Source organism: Maylandia zebra, linkage group LG23 (assembly GCF_041146795.1).
Source record: "Maylandia zebra isolate NMK-2024a linkage group LG23, Mzebra_GT3a, whole genome shotgun sequence".
Classification (NCBI taxonomy): domain Eukaryota; kingdom Metazoa; phylum Chordata; class Actinopteri; order Cichliformes; family Cichlidae; genus Maylandia; species Maylandia zebra.
In genome coordinates, this window is record NC_135188.1 from 39,628,698 (window position 1) to 39,647,473 (window position 18,776).

An 18,776-nucleotide genomic window follows, 5' to 3' on the forward strand; every position below is an offset into this window, starting at 1 on the left:
TTATAACCAAAGGCTGAGCAAAAGTTGATGAGTATGCTAAAAGTGTTATAGCTTAGAGTTTGTTTAGTGTTATTTATTCATTTAATTTCAGTTTTAGTCTTTAGTTTCCTTTAAAGGCAACATTTATAAGAGAGAATATATGGCTAAGTATTAAATCATGGGACATAGCTAGCCCAACCTCACGTAAGCAAGAAACGAATTATGCTAGTACCAGTTCAGTTCTGAACAACCTCTTTAAGTATTATACTCCTAAAAGAAACCACTTCCTCGTGTAACGTCTAAGCACTACATGTAGTCAATAAAAGGGCACCAAAGATGGGGATATGAAATGGATTGCTAATGGAATAGATGGATAAAATAGTGAATCAAGATTGTGACATATGAAAATTAAGGGATAAAAGGTTGACTATTTAACTGCTTCTACCTGAAGGGAAACTCAACCAAACCCACTTTAAAAACCTGCTGGATCAAAATTTTATTACAAGAATTCTAAAATAATACTATTTTTTTTATTATTTATAAGGGGACCATGAATTAAGTTATCTTCAAAATATTTCGCTCATAGTCAGAAAATTGTGTTCCAGTATTAAAAGCTGTATCTAAGGCAGCGACCACTTGCACTATTTATAAAAAATAAAAAAGGCATTTAATTGTATCCATTAATCCTGTGTGCAGTAACTTTGGGTTGCATATATGATACAATATGAAAGGATGTGCAATATTTGATACGATGCGATGTGATTATTTTAGGGGGTGATCTTGGAAAGGCACCTTAGAACGAGGGTTCGACTTACGAGGATTTTTAAGCACAATTCCGTGAACCTTTTAAAGTTTGCCAGCAATGTTACAAGTGCCTCTGAAAAAACGACTGCAGTTTAGCTTGGCTAGCCTGAGGGGTCCACCCCTGTTAAACATTTTCATAACATTTTAATGAATCAAATACAAAAACTGATCAGTGAAAAACTGGTTGTACAGTTGTTGATTATTTAAACAGAAAAACGAATTCTTATTTATCTCAACTTTTATTTATTTATCATAAACTTAACCTTTATTCCACATTTCAATCCAAAACAAGCTGTGTCTTCTGATAGGCTGCCCCTCGACTGGCTTCCGCAGTCAGTGCTTGTAAGCTCTGCCTTGTTATACAGACCTGTCTGTTACAACGGAACAAAGCAAGACCAAACCTTTGAAATCATGTGTTTAACGTTGTCTGAAGCCCGAGTTTTTGGCTCACATAAATTGTTTTGAGACACTTTGAGGCATAATTATTTGAAACTTTAGCCACTTTTAATGTGAGTATCCAACCAGTTGTCAACAGGATATATGAAAGTACATGTACTTTACTTCAATTTTATTCCACTTCATATTTCTACTTTATGTATATTCTTGATTTAATAAGTAGATTAAGGTACAGTATATAAATTATAACTTCAAGTAGGCAACATAAAACATTGAAATGCTAGGCAAGGGCTGTACATACTGGTTAATTATTTATCTGCTTTAGCATTTAAAGTGCATGATCTGCACCATTTTAAGCCTGTGGGAGGCATAATAACCTATATCACATATGCAACATAATTATCAGGAGGAGTCAACCCTGTTATTACGGTCCATGTTTCTAATCCAGCTCAATACAAAGTGTGCCTCTGCATGCTGCTATGTAACGATGTCAGCCGTACAATCAAAAATCTCTTTATGCATGGATATTAATGCATGTTTTACCACAGTATATTTCTAATGGAGCCTCTCACCGTGCCCTGTGCTTATCTTTGATTAACTGATCGCAAAGATGAGCTCGGTATCATGATGTTATTAGCATCCGTTTGAATACTTGCAACTGCCTGTCTTTCCTGCACATAGCACCATTACTAATTATGCTCCTCCTCAGTGGAATTGTGCAAAGGTTGTAAACCAAATCCCTTGCTGTGATTACATGCTCCATACAGGGGGACTGTTGTAATATGGGAAAAATGGCATAAAAATGCAAGGATGGAGAGAAATCTGAAGTACATCTGCCACAGTTGCAGCTCGGTGGCACAGCTTGCTGGTCTATCATGTCTATGTATAAACATTTAGCTCCCATTGGGAATGTATTAGCATCTCAACAGCTGATATAATAAAGTGTAATCCACAGCTATAGATAAACACAGTTTGGCCATTTGGGACGTCAGCGTGTGTCAACAATCTTTCTCCTGAGCTGCTGATTGTAACATGTAATGCCACAGTATGCTGGGTGAACGTATTATACCACTGTTATACGTTTCTGACACACTCATCTAGTGCACACTGAGTATTTTTTTAACATATACCAGAAGTAACAAGTCTTGGCTGAACTATGTCCAATTCCTTTGCTTTTTTATGCTACGTGTCCCATATTAAACTGGAATAAACTGATCAGCGTGCTTATCGTTTCACAATCGCTACCAGCGCATCAGTGGAGAAACACAGTTTATGCCAGAGCCATGTCCCCGCATTCACACAATTGTTTTTAATGTAAACAAATGTTCTGCGAATCTTTTAATCGACCTTTGAATGTAAATATCTATGTTTAGGTTTCACCAATGATCATTTCCAGGATGACACAAGACTACTTAGAGGTACTTCTTCCCCAGATCTTTAACGCTCGTGCCGACACACTCCGACAAAGACTTTCTGATCAGATCAGTAATGTAGAAAGTGATTGTGGCTGCACTTTGTATTAAAAGGCTTTGACATGATTGTTCTGACTGAAAAAAATGTTTGTTTTTAGATAAATCTTTGATCTTTGAGAGCATTTAAAAGTTATGTAGTAGCCATTGAGTGCAGCTTATACAGTCTTTGGTAACACTTTACAATAAAGGACATAAACATGAGGAATCAGTAGCCTGACATCTTGTTAATCATTAATTAGTATTTTTCAAAGTTTTTATAATCACTATGGTCCAGAATTTCACTATAGATAATAAGCATTGAGCTGAGAAATACTACATGTTAGCGCGTCATCTGTTGAGCTGACCAATTTATTAACAGGCCGATATTATTGGTTGATATTGGCTATCTTTCAGTCTATCAGTATCTGTGTTTATAGCGACTGGCAACAATTATAAAATGAAAGAAGATGTTAGAAACACCCTACATCCTTCTCAGGAGTGCTGACATTGCATAGTTTGTCCACCGCTCTGTAAATTTCCTGTAACTAATGTGTGTTTGTAACACCACAAACACAGCAGCCAACTAATCAGAGCCAAGTTGGGTATGAATGAGAAAATAAATAATCTGTTTATGTTATATGTGTCTCAGAGAGAAAAAAAAATCTTCCAATAGCAGCGTTTCAAATTTCTAAGTCATCAAATATCGGTAACGGCACCGTTCATATCCTTATTATTCCCTCTTACTTATTGTTTCATTTTTAAGTTCTGGATCAGTACTTATTCTGGAACAGCTGATAAACGTATTAGTAACTGTGTAAGTTACTGTGTCCATTAGTATAAAGCGTTACCAATGCATAAGAATAAACACAGCTCATTTCCTCTGCATGTTTCTTTATTGTGTTTTTTTAAATTAGATGGGCTGGACTGAGGTTGTCAGTCACAAAATGTTTTCAAAAATTGTATTCAAGCTCAAAATATCCGACTGCAGTAAAAAGAAGTGAAATTGAGGTGTAATTTTCTACAGAAATTGTGTATTTTGGTTAGGGGGCAGTGGGAGGGGCATCTGCTGCAAAACACTCAAAGTAGGAAGACATTTATTTCCCACATAGCTAATCTTATTGAGCTGGGCTATTTGCACTTTAGACTTTTTTTTAACATTATTATTGTTTTCTTTCAGAGACAAACAATCGAGAGCAGAGCCACTGTGATTTCCTGCCCCGTGTAATTTAGGTTTTATGCAGATGTGAATCAATTATTGCTCATGCAACAGTTTGATTGTAAAGCTTGTAAAATCTCTGAAAGGGGGGATTTAATCTATAAAGCTATAAAGTTTTATCACGCCGCAACCCTCGAGAGGGCAGATTTACTTTCACTTTAATCAATTCAAAACATTAAAATGAATCTTCTACTCATTAGCTAATGATACTGTATCCATTTATTTATCCCTTCATGTTTGTTTTAGTCACGATAAGATGGAAAAACTTAGTTTAACCTAAACTGAATAAACCCAAAGTGAAGACTTTAAGCTTCAGGGACACATTGTGGCAAATTAGCCCATGAGGACCAATTACCAAACAGTAAAGAGACCAACTTGTTGTGTCGATGAAAAGAGCGACTTCAAATCTAAGTTTACTCTAATCAGATCGCTCTCATCGCAAAGCCTCGGGCAGAGCGACTTGAAAGAAGCAGCTCACGAGATACTCTCTCTCCCACACACACACACACACACACACACACACACACACACACACAAGGGTCATGGGCTTTGATTGGGAGGTAAAGCCCAGTTAATCCCGTCTAACTTCCAGTGAGGAGACACTTGGTCTTTGTCTCGGCCAAGAAAGGCTAAAAGGAAGCATTAGCTGCACACACATAGAGGACAGGTCTGTGGAAACACTTCTTCCCATTCATCACAACACAAGCAGCTGATTAAACACAATACTGTATTTACTGTATATGATAGATATGAGTCGAAGCTGACAGTGGTGTCTCGCTAAGCTCTGAATCTAAAGCCTCTTGTTACTACAAGTACATCTTCTTATTAAATGCGGCATAGACTATAGCTGTTTATTTAAGTGAGGATCTATAATCACAAATCTATTTTATCTTCACTTTATGCCTCAGTATCCTGACGCCAGATGGTGGAATAATTTAGCAGCGATACATTTTAGAATCTGTCAGATGTGTGATGTTTGTTTCACGTCCTCAGCTTTCGGTCTTTTTTGTTTTTCCCCCCTAAACGTCACACTTTTTCGTCTGGTAATTGGACTTGTTTGTTTGAAATTTTGATAAAAAGGAAGCTGTTGGGTAAGAAGCCGCTATGAGGCCAAGAGAGTTCTTCAAATAGCCTGTGTAATGTGTTTCAGCATATTTTCATCACATATTAGCTCTCTGTAGTTTCATGTACAATTACAGTTTGTTTCGATTGAACAAATGAGCACAATTAAAAATAGAAATGGATTTAATGTTTGGACTGTGTGTAAAAGATGGATGTAGCCACTGCTGGATAGCAAAAGCTGCAGTTGACCGCTTTGGGTGTCGCTGTGTTGTTATTTCAATCAAATCAAATCAATTAAATAAGAGCAGTGCCTGAGACCATAAAAATATGTTTATTTTATTATTGTATTTTGTCGAAACCTCTGGCACATCATACCTGACTGGTATTTGCCACAGAATAGCAGAATTGGCAGGTCCATCATTGGCAATTTGTGCTTTTCACAGATGTCAGCAGGTTCACCCTGAGAAGATGTGAGAGACGTGAAAGGGTCTACAGAAGCCTTTGAGAATGTTATGCTGCCTGTAACATCATCCAGATAGACTGTTTTGGTAGTGGGTCAGTACTGCGTCATGCACTGACCTCTACAGGTGAGGTAACGGCACTCTGATTGCCATTAGTCAACGGGATGAAATCTTTGGATCCATTGTCAGACCCTACGCTGGTAGAGTGACTGTAGCTCAGGTGGTAGAGCAGGTTTGAGCACTCAGAGTAGAAAAGCGCGAAATAAGAACCAGTTCATTTACTGTTTACAGTGGGCCCTGGGTTCCTCCCAGTGCATGACAATGCCCGGACATATGTGGCAAGAGTAATAAGGCAGTTCCTGGAGTATGAAGGAATTGATTCCATTGACTGGTCTCCATGCTCACATCCAATAGCCGAAACCTCTGGCACATTATGGCTACGTTCACTCTGCAGGTCTTAATGCTCAATTCCGATTTTTTGATCAAATCCGATTCTTTTGTCTGCTCGTTCACACTACAAATAAAATGCGACAGCAAACGCGCTCTAGTGTGAACCCTCAAAGCGGCCCGCATGCGCAAAACAAGACGTCACACACAACAATATTGTTTGACTGATGGTCCTTAATATAAAGACTTCGGACTTTACGTTTCCCAATTTTTACTTTAAGTTATTTTGTTATTCACATAATAATGTAAATAACCTAATAATTATCCTTATTGCTGTTTTAGAGAGGAGCGGTGCTTCAAAGGATGATTGCAGACTTCTGTCAGAATCTGCAGATTATACAGTACAAATAAAATGTTCACGTTTCTCCAACGTTGTCTTCCCAACAGTTTCACTGACATCTACACTGGATGGCCAGGAAGCGTTCGCGATGTCTTATCGGGCGCTTCTCCGGAGCTGATAATTGGCGTCTGTCTTGTGTCGGTGACGTAAAAGACGGATTTAATGCGACCTGACCGTTCAAACAGCAGTTGCTTTCTGAAACATCGGATATGTATCAGATTCAGTACCAGATCGGATTTGAAAATATCGGATTTGTGCCGTTCACACTGTCATACCATGATCGGATATGGATCGCATAGGGTCAAAAAAGTTGGATTTGATGCACTTTCGCCTGCAGTGTGAACGTAGCCTATGTTTTGGTCCATCCCACGCTACTAGTTTGTACCTCAGACTGTCCAGGAGTTTAGTGATGCCCTGGTCCAGATCTGAGAGGAGATCCCGAGGACACTGTTTGGTCTCATTAGGGTGCATGCCCCAGTGTTGTCAGCCATGCATTCAAGCACATGGGTGTCATAAAAACTACTGAGTACAATTTTGTGTACTAGACTTAGGGATAATTTTTTCCCTTTCATTTTCAAGCTGTCTTTGAATTCTGCCCTCTGTAGGTTGACTGAGATCTAATTTGATTTCAAAATGTTCCTTAAACTGAACAGTGTATGAATGTATATAATCTGTAGGCAAGGAATGAGATTTTTAGTGTCAGAGGTATCCTCATTTCCAGTTGTCCACATGCAGGCCGCGTTCTATTGACCAATCATGTTTTAGCAAAGATTTGAGGTCTGTGTGGAAAATAGAACAGTTTTGTTGAGATGGAATCTAGAAATGAAAGGCTAGAATTTGAAAATAACTCAGGTCTTTAAATCATTTATATTTACTTGCATTTATAAATTATGCCTGTTGCATAAAGTAGAAGAATGAGCCATTATCTGCTGCACTGTAAGCACCAAAAACCAAAAGCTCTAGACTAGCTGATGAGTTTGCAGATGACTTGTGCACAGGCTTCAGTTTTTAGAGCAGGAGGTTACATTCATCTTTTATATACAGTCTCTGGCTAACAGAAACAAATAATGTCTATATATGATCGTGCTGATTCATCAAAAGATATACTTTTCTGTCTCTCTGTCTGTGAATCCAGCCTACATCGAGGACGTAGCGCGCTGCGTGGACCAGAGCAAGCGGCTCATCATCGTCATGACCCCCAGCTATGTGGTGCGGAGGGGGTGGAGCATCTTTGAGCTGGAGACGCGGCTGCGCAACATGCTGGTGACCGGCGAGATCAAAGTAATCCTGATCGAGTGTGCCGAGCTGCGCGGCATCATGAACTACCAGGAAGTGGAAGCCCTCAAACACACCATCAAGATGCTCACGGTCATCAAGTGGCGCGGACCGTCCAGCAACAAGCTCACCTCCAAGTTCTGGAAGCAGCTGCTGTATGAAATGCCCTTCAAGCGCATGGAGCCCCTGAGCATCTCCCACGAGCAGGTGCTGGACGTCAGCGAGCAGGGCCCCTTCGGGGAGCTCCAGACCGTCTCGGCCATCTCCATGGCGGCGGCCACCTCCACCGCCATGGCGACGGCGCACCCGGACTTACGCTCGACCTTTCACAACTCTTGCCACACCCAGATGAGGCAGAAACACTATTACCGTAGCTACGACTACGACCTGCCACAAGGCGGCACGCTCCCGCCGCTGTCCTCGCTAGGCAACCAGCACACCTACTGCAACATCCCCATGACGCTCATCAACGGACAGCGGCCGCAGTCCAAGTCACCCCGGCAGCAGAGCCTGGAAGAGGCCCACGGCAACAACGCCATGCTGCCGCTGCTTCCCAGAGAGACCAGTATATCTAGCGTTATATGGTGACAGCGCCGGGCGGGGTAGACTGTGGATCTTTATGATGTCTGTCACAGGGAGGACTAACCACTGGCACTCAGACCCTGAAAGGAGCCAGGTGAACCTAAATGGCACTAAGCTACTTGCTGCTGTTGAATTTTGCACCAGGAAACAACCGAAGGAGGGGAGGGGCTTCAAACTGCTGGAGAAGGTGGTGGCAATGTTTTCTTTTTTGTTTGTTTGTTTGTTTTTTGTCCAATTCGAGCTTTTATTGAAACTGAACATCAACAAAAAAAGAAGAAGAAGAAGCAAGGAGAACTTTTTTTGTATGCCTGTATAAACACTCACGTAACACAAGCCAACACCTATGATCATTTACCCCGAGAGTCGAGGAATACAGGGTCCTGTACATACGTTTTTCTAATTCTTTGTAGCAACAGTGTTTTGGGACTTGTTTCTTCTTTCTTTGGGACTCATTTTTATTATTTTATGTTTTTTATTCTTTTCTTTCAGTTTGTACAAAAAGTGAAGCAGTGAAGGCCTGTGAGACGTGTCGGTTAAACCGTTGTTACCTTTATTTTTTTCATTTGTTTTGCTGGTGTAGTTTCTAAAGTTTTTTTTGGGGGGGGGGGTGCGGTTAATTCTTTTTATTTTTAATGGGGTTGGGAATACAAGTCACAGCCTTCGGGAGACGAGTAAGATTTGGATTTGAGTTTCAGGGTTGAGAATCTGGCCTCAACCAGAATATGCAAAACTTGGAGTCCAGAAAACACATGGGGAGGGTGGGGGGTAGTGGGTTTCCCCTAATTCATCGAATGCTTTCGGAGGAGTCGTACCTGTGCAGGTGGGTGGGTGGGGTGGGGTGGGGGGGGGGGGTTGAGGAATATGGTGCTAGGCTTCACATCTCTGTTTCTCTCACAATATTTACTTTTAAAACAGCCTTGCTATTTACCTTAACAAAAAGATTATATCACTGCGAAGTAATTATGTGTATTATTTTATGAAAAAAGAAAAGTCTATTTTTGTAACTGAGGGATATTTGCTTAGAGAAGTTATGACATTTCTGACAGAAGGAGTTGGGGAAATATCTAGTAAAAGAAAAAAAATAAAAACGTTTACGTGGAACTGCATAGCTCACGAAAATCAATAGGTCGTTCACTAAATGTCTTACCCTTATATTAAAAAACAGAAGACGTTTGTGTTTTCGTCGTTACAAAGGGGGGGAGAGGGGAGTTTCGGCATTTCAAACGCACCGCTCACAGCAGCGCGGCAGACTTGTTACGTTACATCTGTCGATCTCATCTCGGCGCTTCACAGTGGAAGTAGCTATCGATGATGTCAGCGCGGACGGAGGAGGAAAGCCATGACATCCACGGTCACCTGAAGCATTAAGTCCACCTGCTTTCCTCTGTAGGACCAAACAAGGCTGTCCAGGGCTAATCTCACTTATTCATTTGCTCTCAGATGACAGCTGTTATTCGTTTGCCGTCCACCATGTCAGTGGAAGTGAGTTGAGGCGCGCTCTCTGATAAATAAAAACAGGCCTTGCACATCTCACTCAGAGGGCAGCGGCGGTAAGCCTTTCATTTCAAAATGAGTCGGAAGATACCGTGCAGAAACGTGCTAACTTATGAGATGTGTAGTTCTTAGTATGAAAGTAACATTTAGAGGATTATATTTTTTGAGCTAATGACCAATAACCACCTGAAAACCAATAGCCTTTTAGAATCAGTCCCTTCCAAACGATATAATTAATGCTTAACAGTGACAAGAATTTATTTTAAAAAATGCTAATTCAGTCTCAGTTTATATATAACTACAGTAGAGATGCTACATTAGATCAAAGCAAGCTAAAGCCTACCATTCTCAGTCACGAAACTGGTACAGTGTCATGCAGTTCAGATCTGTTCTCGCATAGTAAGATTTGAAATGTCGGTATTTTGATGTTGCGAACCTTTGCAAGTCAAGCCAGCGATGGATCTGAAACTGAGGAACGTGAACGCTCACACTGCCAGAGGTTTCTTCCTGTTAAAAGGGAGTTTTTCCTTCCCACCGTCACCGAGTGTGTGCTCACGAGAGGCGACAGGAAGCTTTCCATTTTCCGGGGGGTTTCTCCCAAATTTGGGTCTGCACCTCGCAGTAAAAAGCGCCTTGAGATGACTGTTGTTGTAATTTGGCACTTTTTCACCCACATTCCATTTAATCATCTTGACACAGCGATCGAGACCATAAAGGTTTCCTGAGAGTGCAGCTCATGCGACAGGTACGGTCATTTTTTCCTGAGTTCTTTTCACAGCCAGAGGAGTCGTCTCCACCTGGCCATTAGCAGGAATGCTTTTCTGCACTGGCACTTACGTTTGAGACGCAAAGGCTTTGTCCATCTTCTATATGCAGCCTGTGACTCAGACCCATGAAGGCAGCCTGTGCACTTACTCCTCCTGCAGCTGTGCCATAATATTTGATCTCTTTAAAAAAAAAACACACGCACACACACAAACTAACCTCATACTAAAATACCTGCAGCATCTCATAGATGTTTAACTTAGTGCCATAAAATATGCAATGTTATGAATCTTTAAACAATAAATTACATTTGTGTTCTGCCCCCCCACCCCCGCCATCTATTTTCAAAAACTATATTTCAGATGATTCCTGGATTTTTTCTGTAAGCTGAGAATTTTGCATTTTGACTTTTTTTTTTTTTTTTTTTTCAGTCACCCTACAAATCATTGAGAGCCAGGCCTGCTTTTATCCACTCCACCTGTCCCTCCTGCCAAAAGTAACACGGATTAGAGTGTATTGTGCTCTTTGATGTGGCATTGTGTAAATATGATCAAGACAATAACACGATTAAGATGAAGACAATCTAGCCATATTCATGAAAACCGGTGGTCATTATTCACAACGCCTCTCAAAGTAGAAATGCTACGCGTCCAATCCAAGAGAGAGTTCGACTGGAGTCCGATGCTCAGCGCTCCAGCTTTTGGGAAGCCGTGGGAATGCAAACTTTTTCTTAGCGGGGGGGGCGGTGATACGCACTATTGTTTCACAACGACGAATTGGGAGCTTTTCTGGTGGCTGGCGTGGTTTTGACGAGTGACACGGTGACAAACGGTGATGAATAACAACGACAATATATAGCACAGAATTATTCCAGGCACTTTCACGACTCGTGAGACGACGTCTTTCCTGTTTTCTGATTTATTTTCTATTATGTATCTGCAATGTTCATTAAAAGAGATACTGTTATTATTAATAAAACCACATTTATGGTAATGTTACTTCTCAGTTGTTGTGTATGCTGTGTGTGCAGAGTGGGTTTTGTTTGCTGAAAGAAGAAAGAAAGAGAAAAATGCCACCCAGCTCACTTTGTTTATGGAGCGCCGGCATAGTTTGCTGACGGCGCCCGGATCCCTTTTCTTGGCAGAGAGCCGATAACGGCCCCGACCGCCATAACTCTCGCGTCTGCCGTAAAACCTTGAAACAACAATCAATAAGTCTCCTTATTCCACTCAGAGACTGAATCAGAACCGGCCTCATTTTAGAATAAGACTAAATCAAGTCACTGCATTGAGGAACACTTTAATCCCCCCTCCACAGCCTGATTGTTGTTTGACCTTAATGCACTTTTGGCAGCAGACACGCAGAGCAGGAAATGGATTTGTTGCTCAAGTACTAGACGCATTTATCAAGCACCTTTTGAACACGTCTCAGGATTTTTGTTTCGACTCAAAGTGCGATTTTTGCAGCGAGAATAATATATGTCACTGTGTCAGGCTGTTTGTAGGAACGATTCAAAGGTGCAGCTTCATTTATGTAAGTGGATCTTTTTTTCCAGTGGGAATTAGTCCACTGGAAACTACAAGCAAGTTTGCTCAGTGAAACTGTCACATTTAATGTCTCTAAGAAAACTGGATGCTTTGTCTTTCGGCATGCTTCGAGGCAGGCAGACACTATTTTATTCTTCTTCTCCCACTCTCCTCTGCCTCAGAGCGTTGTGCCCGTAGTGCAGCCATTTACTTGTTTGCTGTGATCAAAGCAACAGCGGAGGAGAGAAGGAGAAAAACCCAAAAGCACATGGGGCGGGGGGAGAATCACGAAGATTCTGCCAGACAGCGTTACTCAGCCCCGGCTACTCGTCTTCAATGAAAAGAAGCTGGTTCGGGTTGAGCAGTTGTAAGCCAAATGAAATAGAAAGACTTATGTTATAGTGAAGTTGAGCTGTTATTTATTAGGAATATCTCCAGCTTCTGTCGGAGTAGGAAGCTAGCACCTCTGGAGCACTCTAAAGCTGTTATAGCGCAAGTGGAGCATTTACTCCTCAGAGCATTATGTGAAGGAGGCGCAAATGTCAGGCTCATTCAGACAGGATATTTAACCAACCAGCTCTTTGGTGCAATTTACATTTCTTGTTAGGAAAACAGTGATTTGTTGAAATATCTGAAAATGTATATGGAAATACAGTGTATAAAAATAACTGTACAGATTTAATGAGCCTGAAAGTCAATATTTGGTATGATGACATTTATTCTCCAGCACAGTCACACTTGTCATGTCTTTAAGGAGTCTTCAGGAATAGTTCTCCAGACTTCCTGAAGGACATTCAAAGCTCTGCCTTTTCTTCTGTTCTCTGTCAACATGATCCCACACTGCTTCAGTAATGTTGAGGTCCGAGCTCTGCAGAGGCCAATCCATGACTGATAATGTAACACTAGGTGCTTTTCTACTCAGGTACCGTTTGCAATAATGCTGAAAAATGAAGCTGTTGAGGTGCTGTCCAGGTGGAATTGCATTGTGGGTCTCCAACACCACTGGCTGAAATGCAGCCACAAACCATGGCACAGCCTCCACCGTGTGTTACAGAGGGCTGCAGACACTCTATCCTGACCTGAACCACATTAGGGTTCATCACTCCACCAGACCTAATAAATTCACTCAATTTCTGGAATAATCTGGGATACCTCAGCCTTTTCTCCCTGTTTGCCTTCATTAAGAATGGATTTTTGACCCTTGCACTGAGAATATTTTTGATGAGACTTCAATGAACAGCAGATGTGAAAGGTTTTCAGTTAATAGCTCTTTGGGATTCATCTTAATAGTGCAAAAATACCATTTTATGTTTGTCAGACTGTTTTATCCTTGATATTTTTCATAAATTCAACTAAAGAAATTAGAACAAATAACGTGTTTTTGACAAGCTGCTAGAAGCAAAGTGTTCTTTGCTAAATTATCTGTTAAGTATAGACAACACTGGTTCATCCCTCGACTTAGGTGTTGTTGTTGTGTTTGAATGATTGATCAGTGAACCAAAACTTAAAACAAATCCCTCGAAAATGATGCAGTGAAACAAGTGAAAAAGCAGCCAATGTACAAAGCAAGCCTGGCAAAATATAAAGAATTAAGTGGTTGTTCAAATCTTTTGCACAGGACTGGAACCAGACTGTCTGCTGTTATGTTCAACATGCGAGAGAGAGAATGACAGACACTGGGGACCTAGAGGGTTGGGTTATGTCTCGTCCAATCGACTTCAGTGATTAAAGCAGATGCCCGAAATTGAACCACAGATGTTTTCAGATGGTGCTGCTGCACCTTGTGCTGTTTCGTGACACCACTCACCGTCTCCCGTGTCTCTAAAACGCAGGCGTCTTAGCTCTGCTGCTAAATCCCACCACAGTTCTGTGTGGAGGCAGAAACCTTTGTCTGACTTTAACCTAAAGCACTTAACATTTAAAAAAAAACTGAAATGACATCAGTGTGCGCCTAAATCATCGAAACACATCAATCTCCAGCCTTAAACACAACCACTTTCAGGATTGATGGTTGAATCGAATCTTTTTCTCTGACAGATCGGCTGTGTGAACTTCTTTTTTTCCCAGAATGGAAAAGAAAAGCTGGAGAAGATGGAGAAGAAGAAGGTGAGAGTAGCTGGACTGGATGAGTCAGTGCCTTTTTTCCCCCCCGTGTGGAGCCAGCTGCATCCTGCGTCATGCACTCACACACACAGACTCACACAGACACACGCACACGGAGCTGGTGCCAAACTAGAGAAATAATACGTTCCCCGTGGCCTTCACGTCTATAGCATTGAACCACACTCTAATCATCTGTGCATATGTGAACACCGAAAGGCGCCAGATGTTTTTATCCGAGCTGACATGTTGCCATATGGTGTGTGTCTGTGGGAAAAAAAGGGGGTGGGGGGGCCTCACACCCCCAAACACAAGCACAAATAAAATCATTTTCACTTCGTTACAGTGTCACAGCAATAACAGGATCCCTGAACAAAACATGGTCGGGATAGAGAGCAGAGCATGTACATACTGTTCATGCACAGATGTTTTGTTTCCTCCTCTCCACACACACACACCCTGGTGAAGAGTATTACTCACTCTGGCAGGTATACCAACCCCCCCTCGTGTCCCACAGGGCCTTGTTACTCCGAGCTTGGTGCTCTGTGCCCTGTGTGACATACCTTCCACTCGAAGAACCGGGCCAATTGTCTGTGCGGAAAGGTGGCGGTGGAGGCTCTGTGTGTGTGTGTGTGTGTGTGTGTGTGTTTGAGTGTGTTTGAGTGTTTGAGAGAGAGAGACGGAGCTGAAAGCATTGGGAGAGTACATACAGGCAGCTGTTAACCCAGTTTTGGAGTCATACTGAACTCACCATGGTTCAGGATGGCACATGTGAGTGACTGTGTGTGTGTGTGTGTGTGTGTGTGTGTGTGTGTGTGTGTGTGTAGGATGCCAGTCATGGATCACTGATGGCTTCAGTTCACTGCTGCTTCCTGCAACAGTGGCTCTTTCTTTAATTATTTATTACTTTTGCAGCAGTGTGGATGTCTGCGCTGCGAGGTGAGTGCTGGGTATCGATCAGCTCTGGATGCGGCTGGCTTATCAAAGGAAGCTGTTGTTTTCATGTCTTAAAGGAAGGCAGCAGAAATAGTATGTGAAACCATGCCCACTTATAAGAATCATAAATATATATACATATATATATAAATACAAATGTTGCACTGATTTTGAGCCAATTTCTATCCATCTGTTTCACAATTAGCAGCTGCAGGCAGCAAAGCGGCCACCTTAGGACATTCAAAGTGAAACGCTGCCATCTGCTGGTGGTTTGTCGCTCTGCACCCTTAGCAGAGACCCATCCTCGCAAGGCATGCCGGGAGCAAAGGAACCAATTTGAGCCATTATGAGGGAAAAGTGGAGTGATGGGTTAGATCATTGAGTCATGATAAAAATCGCACACATCTTCAGTAAATTGCTCCAGCTGAAATCTTTTCGCCGTTTGGAAGCTATAATTGTGGTGAATGGAGGGCTGCACATTTCCCTGTGAGGCAGCGCGCTGCTGTTAGATAAACTACTGCGGTTACATGCGAGGGGGGGAAACGCCCTTTTAATTTGTCCCAAACGAGAAATGATTTTTATTATGGGGATGATCCGCATAACAGACCCGGCACCGGGTCAATTCATCACGAAGGATGGGCTGCGTCAGCTTTATTTGTGCTGCATCAAATTACCTGAATTAAAGCATGAATTAAGACAGATGATACTTTGTGAGCAAAGCTAAAATCAGATAATGTGACAGCATGGAAGTAGACCATACATATATTTAAATAAATAAAAAATTAAAATAATTACGTTTTTTTTTTGGGGGGGGGGGGGGGGGGGGGTCATTGGATTTAAGAAAATATAATCTAAACAGGGAAGCACCTGAAAATGAACCAAATATTTTAGAAAAAAAAATACCAAACTAAAAATAAATAAATATGAAATAAATAAAACTACAAAAAACAACGTATAACTTTTTTATTATTATTTTTAATTTAAATCACGGTAGAAAGAAGCTAACAATCATTATGCTAATTATGCGCATTAAGCTCCGTTAAGCGTGTTAAAGACGAACTTACGTAATCAGGAGAAGAGCGTCAGGGTTGCTGTCTTCTATGAGCTGACAAATGGCGGATGGCAGCAGGTATTTGAGCTTCTAATATCTCTTTTTGTTTTTATTTGAAGTTAGTCGAAGTTTGGAAACGGAGAGCAGAGAGGCTGCTCTGCAGTTATGTAGCACTGTTATTCAGACTCAAAACCATATTTTGGCAAACAAATAAACTGAATTAACACAGCTGGTTATGTATAGTATTATCAGCAGGTTGCCACTTTGCCAGTTTAACTTACACATATTTAAAAAACAAACAAAAAGAAACAGCAGTTTTTTTTAGTTTTTTCACTCTGACATTTAAATTATGGAAAGCACTGAGATGTATACACCCCCCCCCCACCCCCGGCCGTAAAGTTCTCTGCAGGAAACCAGTGAGAACAAACTGTGACAGCATAATAATTTTGGAAAAAAGCTTAAAAATGCAGAAGGTTACATAGTTGACAAACTGAATAGAAACATGATGCACATTGAAATATGCAAAAATCTAAGGATCTACTAAAGGACCACTACTGTCACCACAGTGAATCATCTGCAACCCTCTGCGTGTCCTCCTTCACTACATTCAGCATCCTTTTGTTCCTCTGCTACACATCACAGCCTCGCCTCTCTAACGTGCTTGCTCAACCTTAGCTGTGCCTCTGATGTACTCCTTTTGAGGGCGCACTGTAGTTCATCACTGAAAACGTTGGTGTGCCTAAGAAGAAGGACCTCTGTTGGAATCTAGATAATCAGCAGTTTGGACACATTCAGTGCGTCCATGTATTTTATTCCTTGCCCCGGCTGTCGTACTGTAGGATGAGAGGCGGGGTGTATTCATGTATTCTTTATATTGTCTTCTTAGGACCTTAAAAAATGTGATACTATATTATCAGAACCACTAGGACTTCTACAGCTAACTTTTTACATAAACCTGTCTTTTCTTCCAAAAACAAAAGATGTTCAGCGAGCTCCTAAAACCACGATAAGATATGCATCTGTATTTAATAAGTTTCACGAGATGGATTTGTAGATTTGATTAATATCACACTAATTTCTGAGTTTCCCTCGATCAGATCATTGATTTGTAAGTTACGTGTGTCAGGAAAGTCTAATCTGTGTGGAGTCCACATGCGTCGGCTTATTATCTGTGACAGTGGTTTGTTTTTCTGAGGCTTAACGCTGACGCCCACAGGCTGTGTTGTTTCTGGTGTGAGATCGTGCATCGAAAGGAGAGCGCAGTGATCTCAGGCGAGCTTAGTCGGTGTTAGACTCGGTAGCTGAGAGGAGAAAAGGCTGTTGATGCAAATGCTTGGAACAATGTGGTGCTGATACTCAGGGCCAGGCTTAAAATGTCTATTGCTGCCTTGAAAGGATGTATCTGAAGGAAAGAAAAGACCCGGGAGAACACGCTCAGAAGCGCGTGCTCAGCATACGCTCATTGTCGTGGGAGCTGAAATGTGAAGTTGGTAGCTTGTAGACTTTGATACCTGACTCTTAATAATGCAGAGCCGGCAGCCTTGAAGATTGAAAAGCTTCTAGTCATGAACTCCCTGAAATGTCGAACGATCACTGTGGTCAAAATAAGGGGGAGTAGTTCAAGAGGCTCTTTAGTTTCATAAAGTGCAGATATACAGATCTGTTTTTCTAAGGACTGTCTGCATCTTGTGTAACTCAAACTGTATTCATTTAACCGCAAGAGCCTGGCTCTTACGTTTTTTGGAGTTGCCAATACCTGGACAAGGTCAAGCCAATATTTTGACATCTTGCTCTCTAACCAAAAAAAAGAAAAAGTTTTTAAAAGCCCCTTTCTGAAGTTTATCTCAAAACAGAATTTTCAGCTAGGGGTTGAATGATATATCACTATCAGCTAATATCAGGCTTACTGATCAGCGGATTACCAATCCCGTGGCCAATATTTATCTGCCCTTGGAGATTTGACAGTGTCGTGATGAAGAGCTTTGGTTTATAGGCCACAAAAATAGGAATAAATGCCAACAAAAATAAGCTTTAGAAAAATGTGCAAGTATCGGCATCGGCTATCAGTCAAGTTATCGTCCTAAACATCAAAGTTTTTTTTTCTTTGATCCCTGGATATGGTGACGAGTGGCTCTGACTGTGAGATGAATCCACAATGAAAATAACTGCTAGCTACAGCCCCAAAAATAGCCCATTAGGAAACTTCTATGCATCGTAGCCAGCTTAAGCTATCACATCAAGTTGGATCGATAACCTTCCCCCCCTCCAGTTTTACAATGTGACACGGTAGCCGGCTGGTTCAGTACAGATCGTCGTGTCATAATCACACCCAGTCCTGGGATTTGAAATAACACAGAACTCATCTTCCAGCTGAGGCAAAAATGGGAATTAAGTGCGCACCGGGGGAGATGATTCAACAGGAAATGTTAATTCACATTATGAACACAGAGTGTGCAGTGCCTCAGGAGGGAGAATCTGCAGCATCATTATGTGCGCTTTAATTCCAGCTGGGTTTTTTCTCAGGTAGCAGCATCCCGTGACACCTGGGAGCAGGAGGGAGACGAGAAGCCGCTCGGCGCCGGTTCCTATTAATAAAAACGAGGCATCAAGCGGCTTCTCGCTGAGCGGAGACGTGTTTACCAAAGCTGTCGGAGGAGAGAGATGGAGCCCAAACCACCGGTGTGTTACTTTCTAAGCTGACAGCTGTTTTAATTGACACCCGTACCTTTTGTTGATGATGGGCCGCGTATGTGTGAATTCGGATATGATAAAAGGAGTTCATGAGTTTGGGAAAAACTCTGTAATTCTAATTATAGATACACTTTGGTTTACGTAGACAATCTTTAAATAGTGAAATATTTATGTCAGAAAGTCATGGGTGATTATTAGTG

General features: G+C 41.5%; 1 protein-coding gene across 2 annotated transcripts in view; it reads left to right on the forward strand.

The window, feature by feature from the left end:
* Positions 1–8,818, forward strand: part of LOC101468878 (interleukin-1 receptor accessory protein-like 1-B) — a 336,508-nt gene extending 327,690 nt beyond the window's left edge. The window contains exons 11-12 of one of the 2 annotated variants that reach the window (XM_014413138.3): positions 2,553–2,597; positions 7,292–8,818. In XM_014413138.3, coding sequence (XP_014268624.2) covers positions 2,553–2,597; positions 7,292–8,019 — 773 coding nt within the window. In that variant the 3' untranslated portion in view covers positions 8,020–8,818. The remainder of the gene's footprint in view (positions 1–2,552; positions 2,598–7,291) is intronic. The other variant, XM_014413139.3, reaches the window with a different exon arrangement.
* The last annotated feature ends 9,958 nt before the right edge of the window (positions 8,819–18,776 follow it).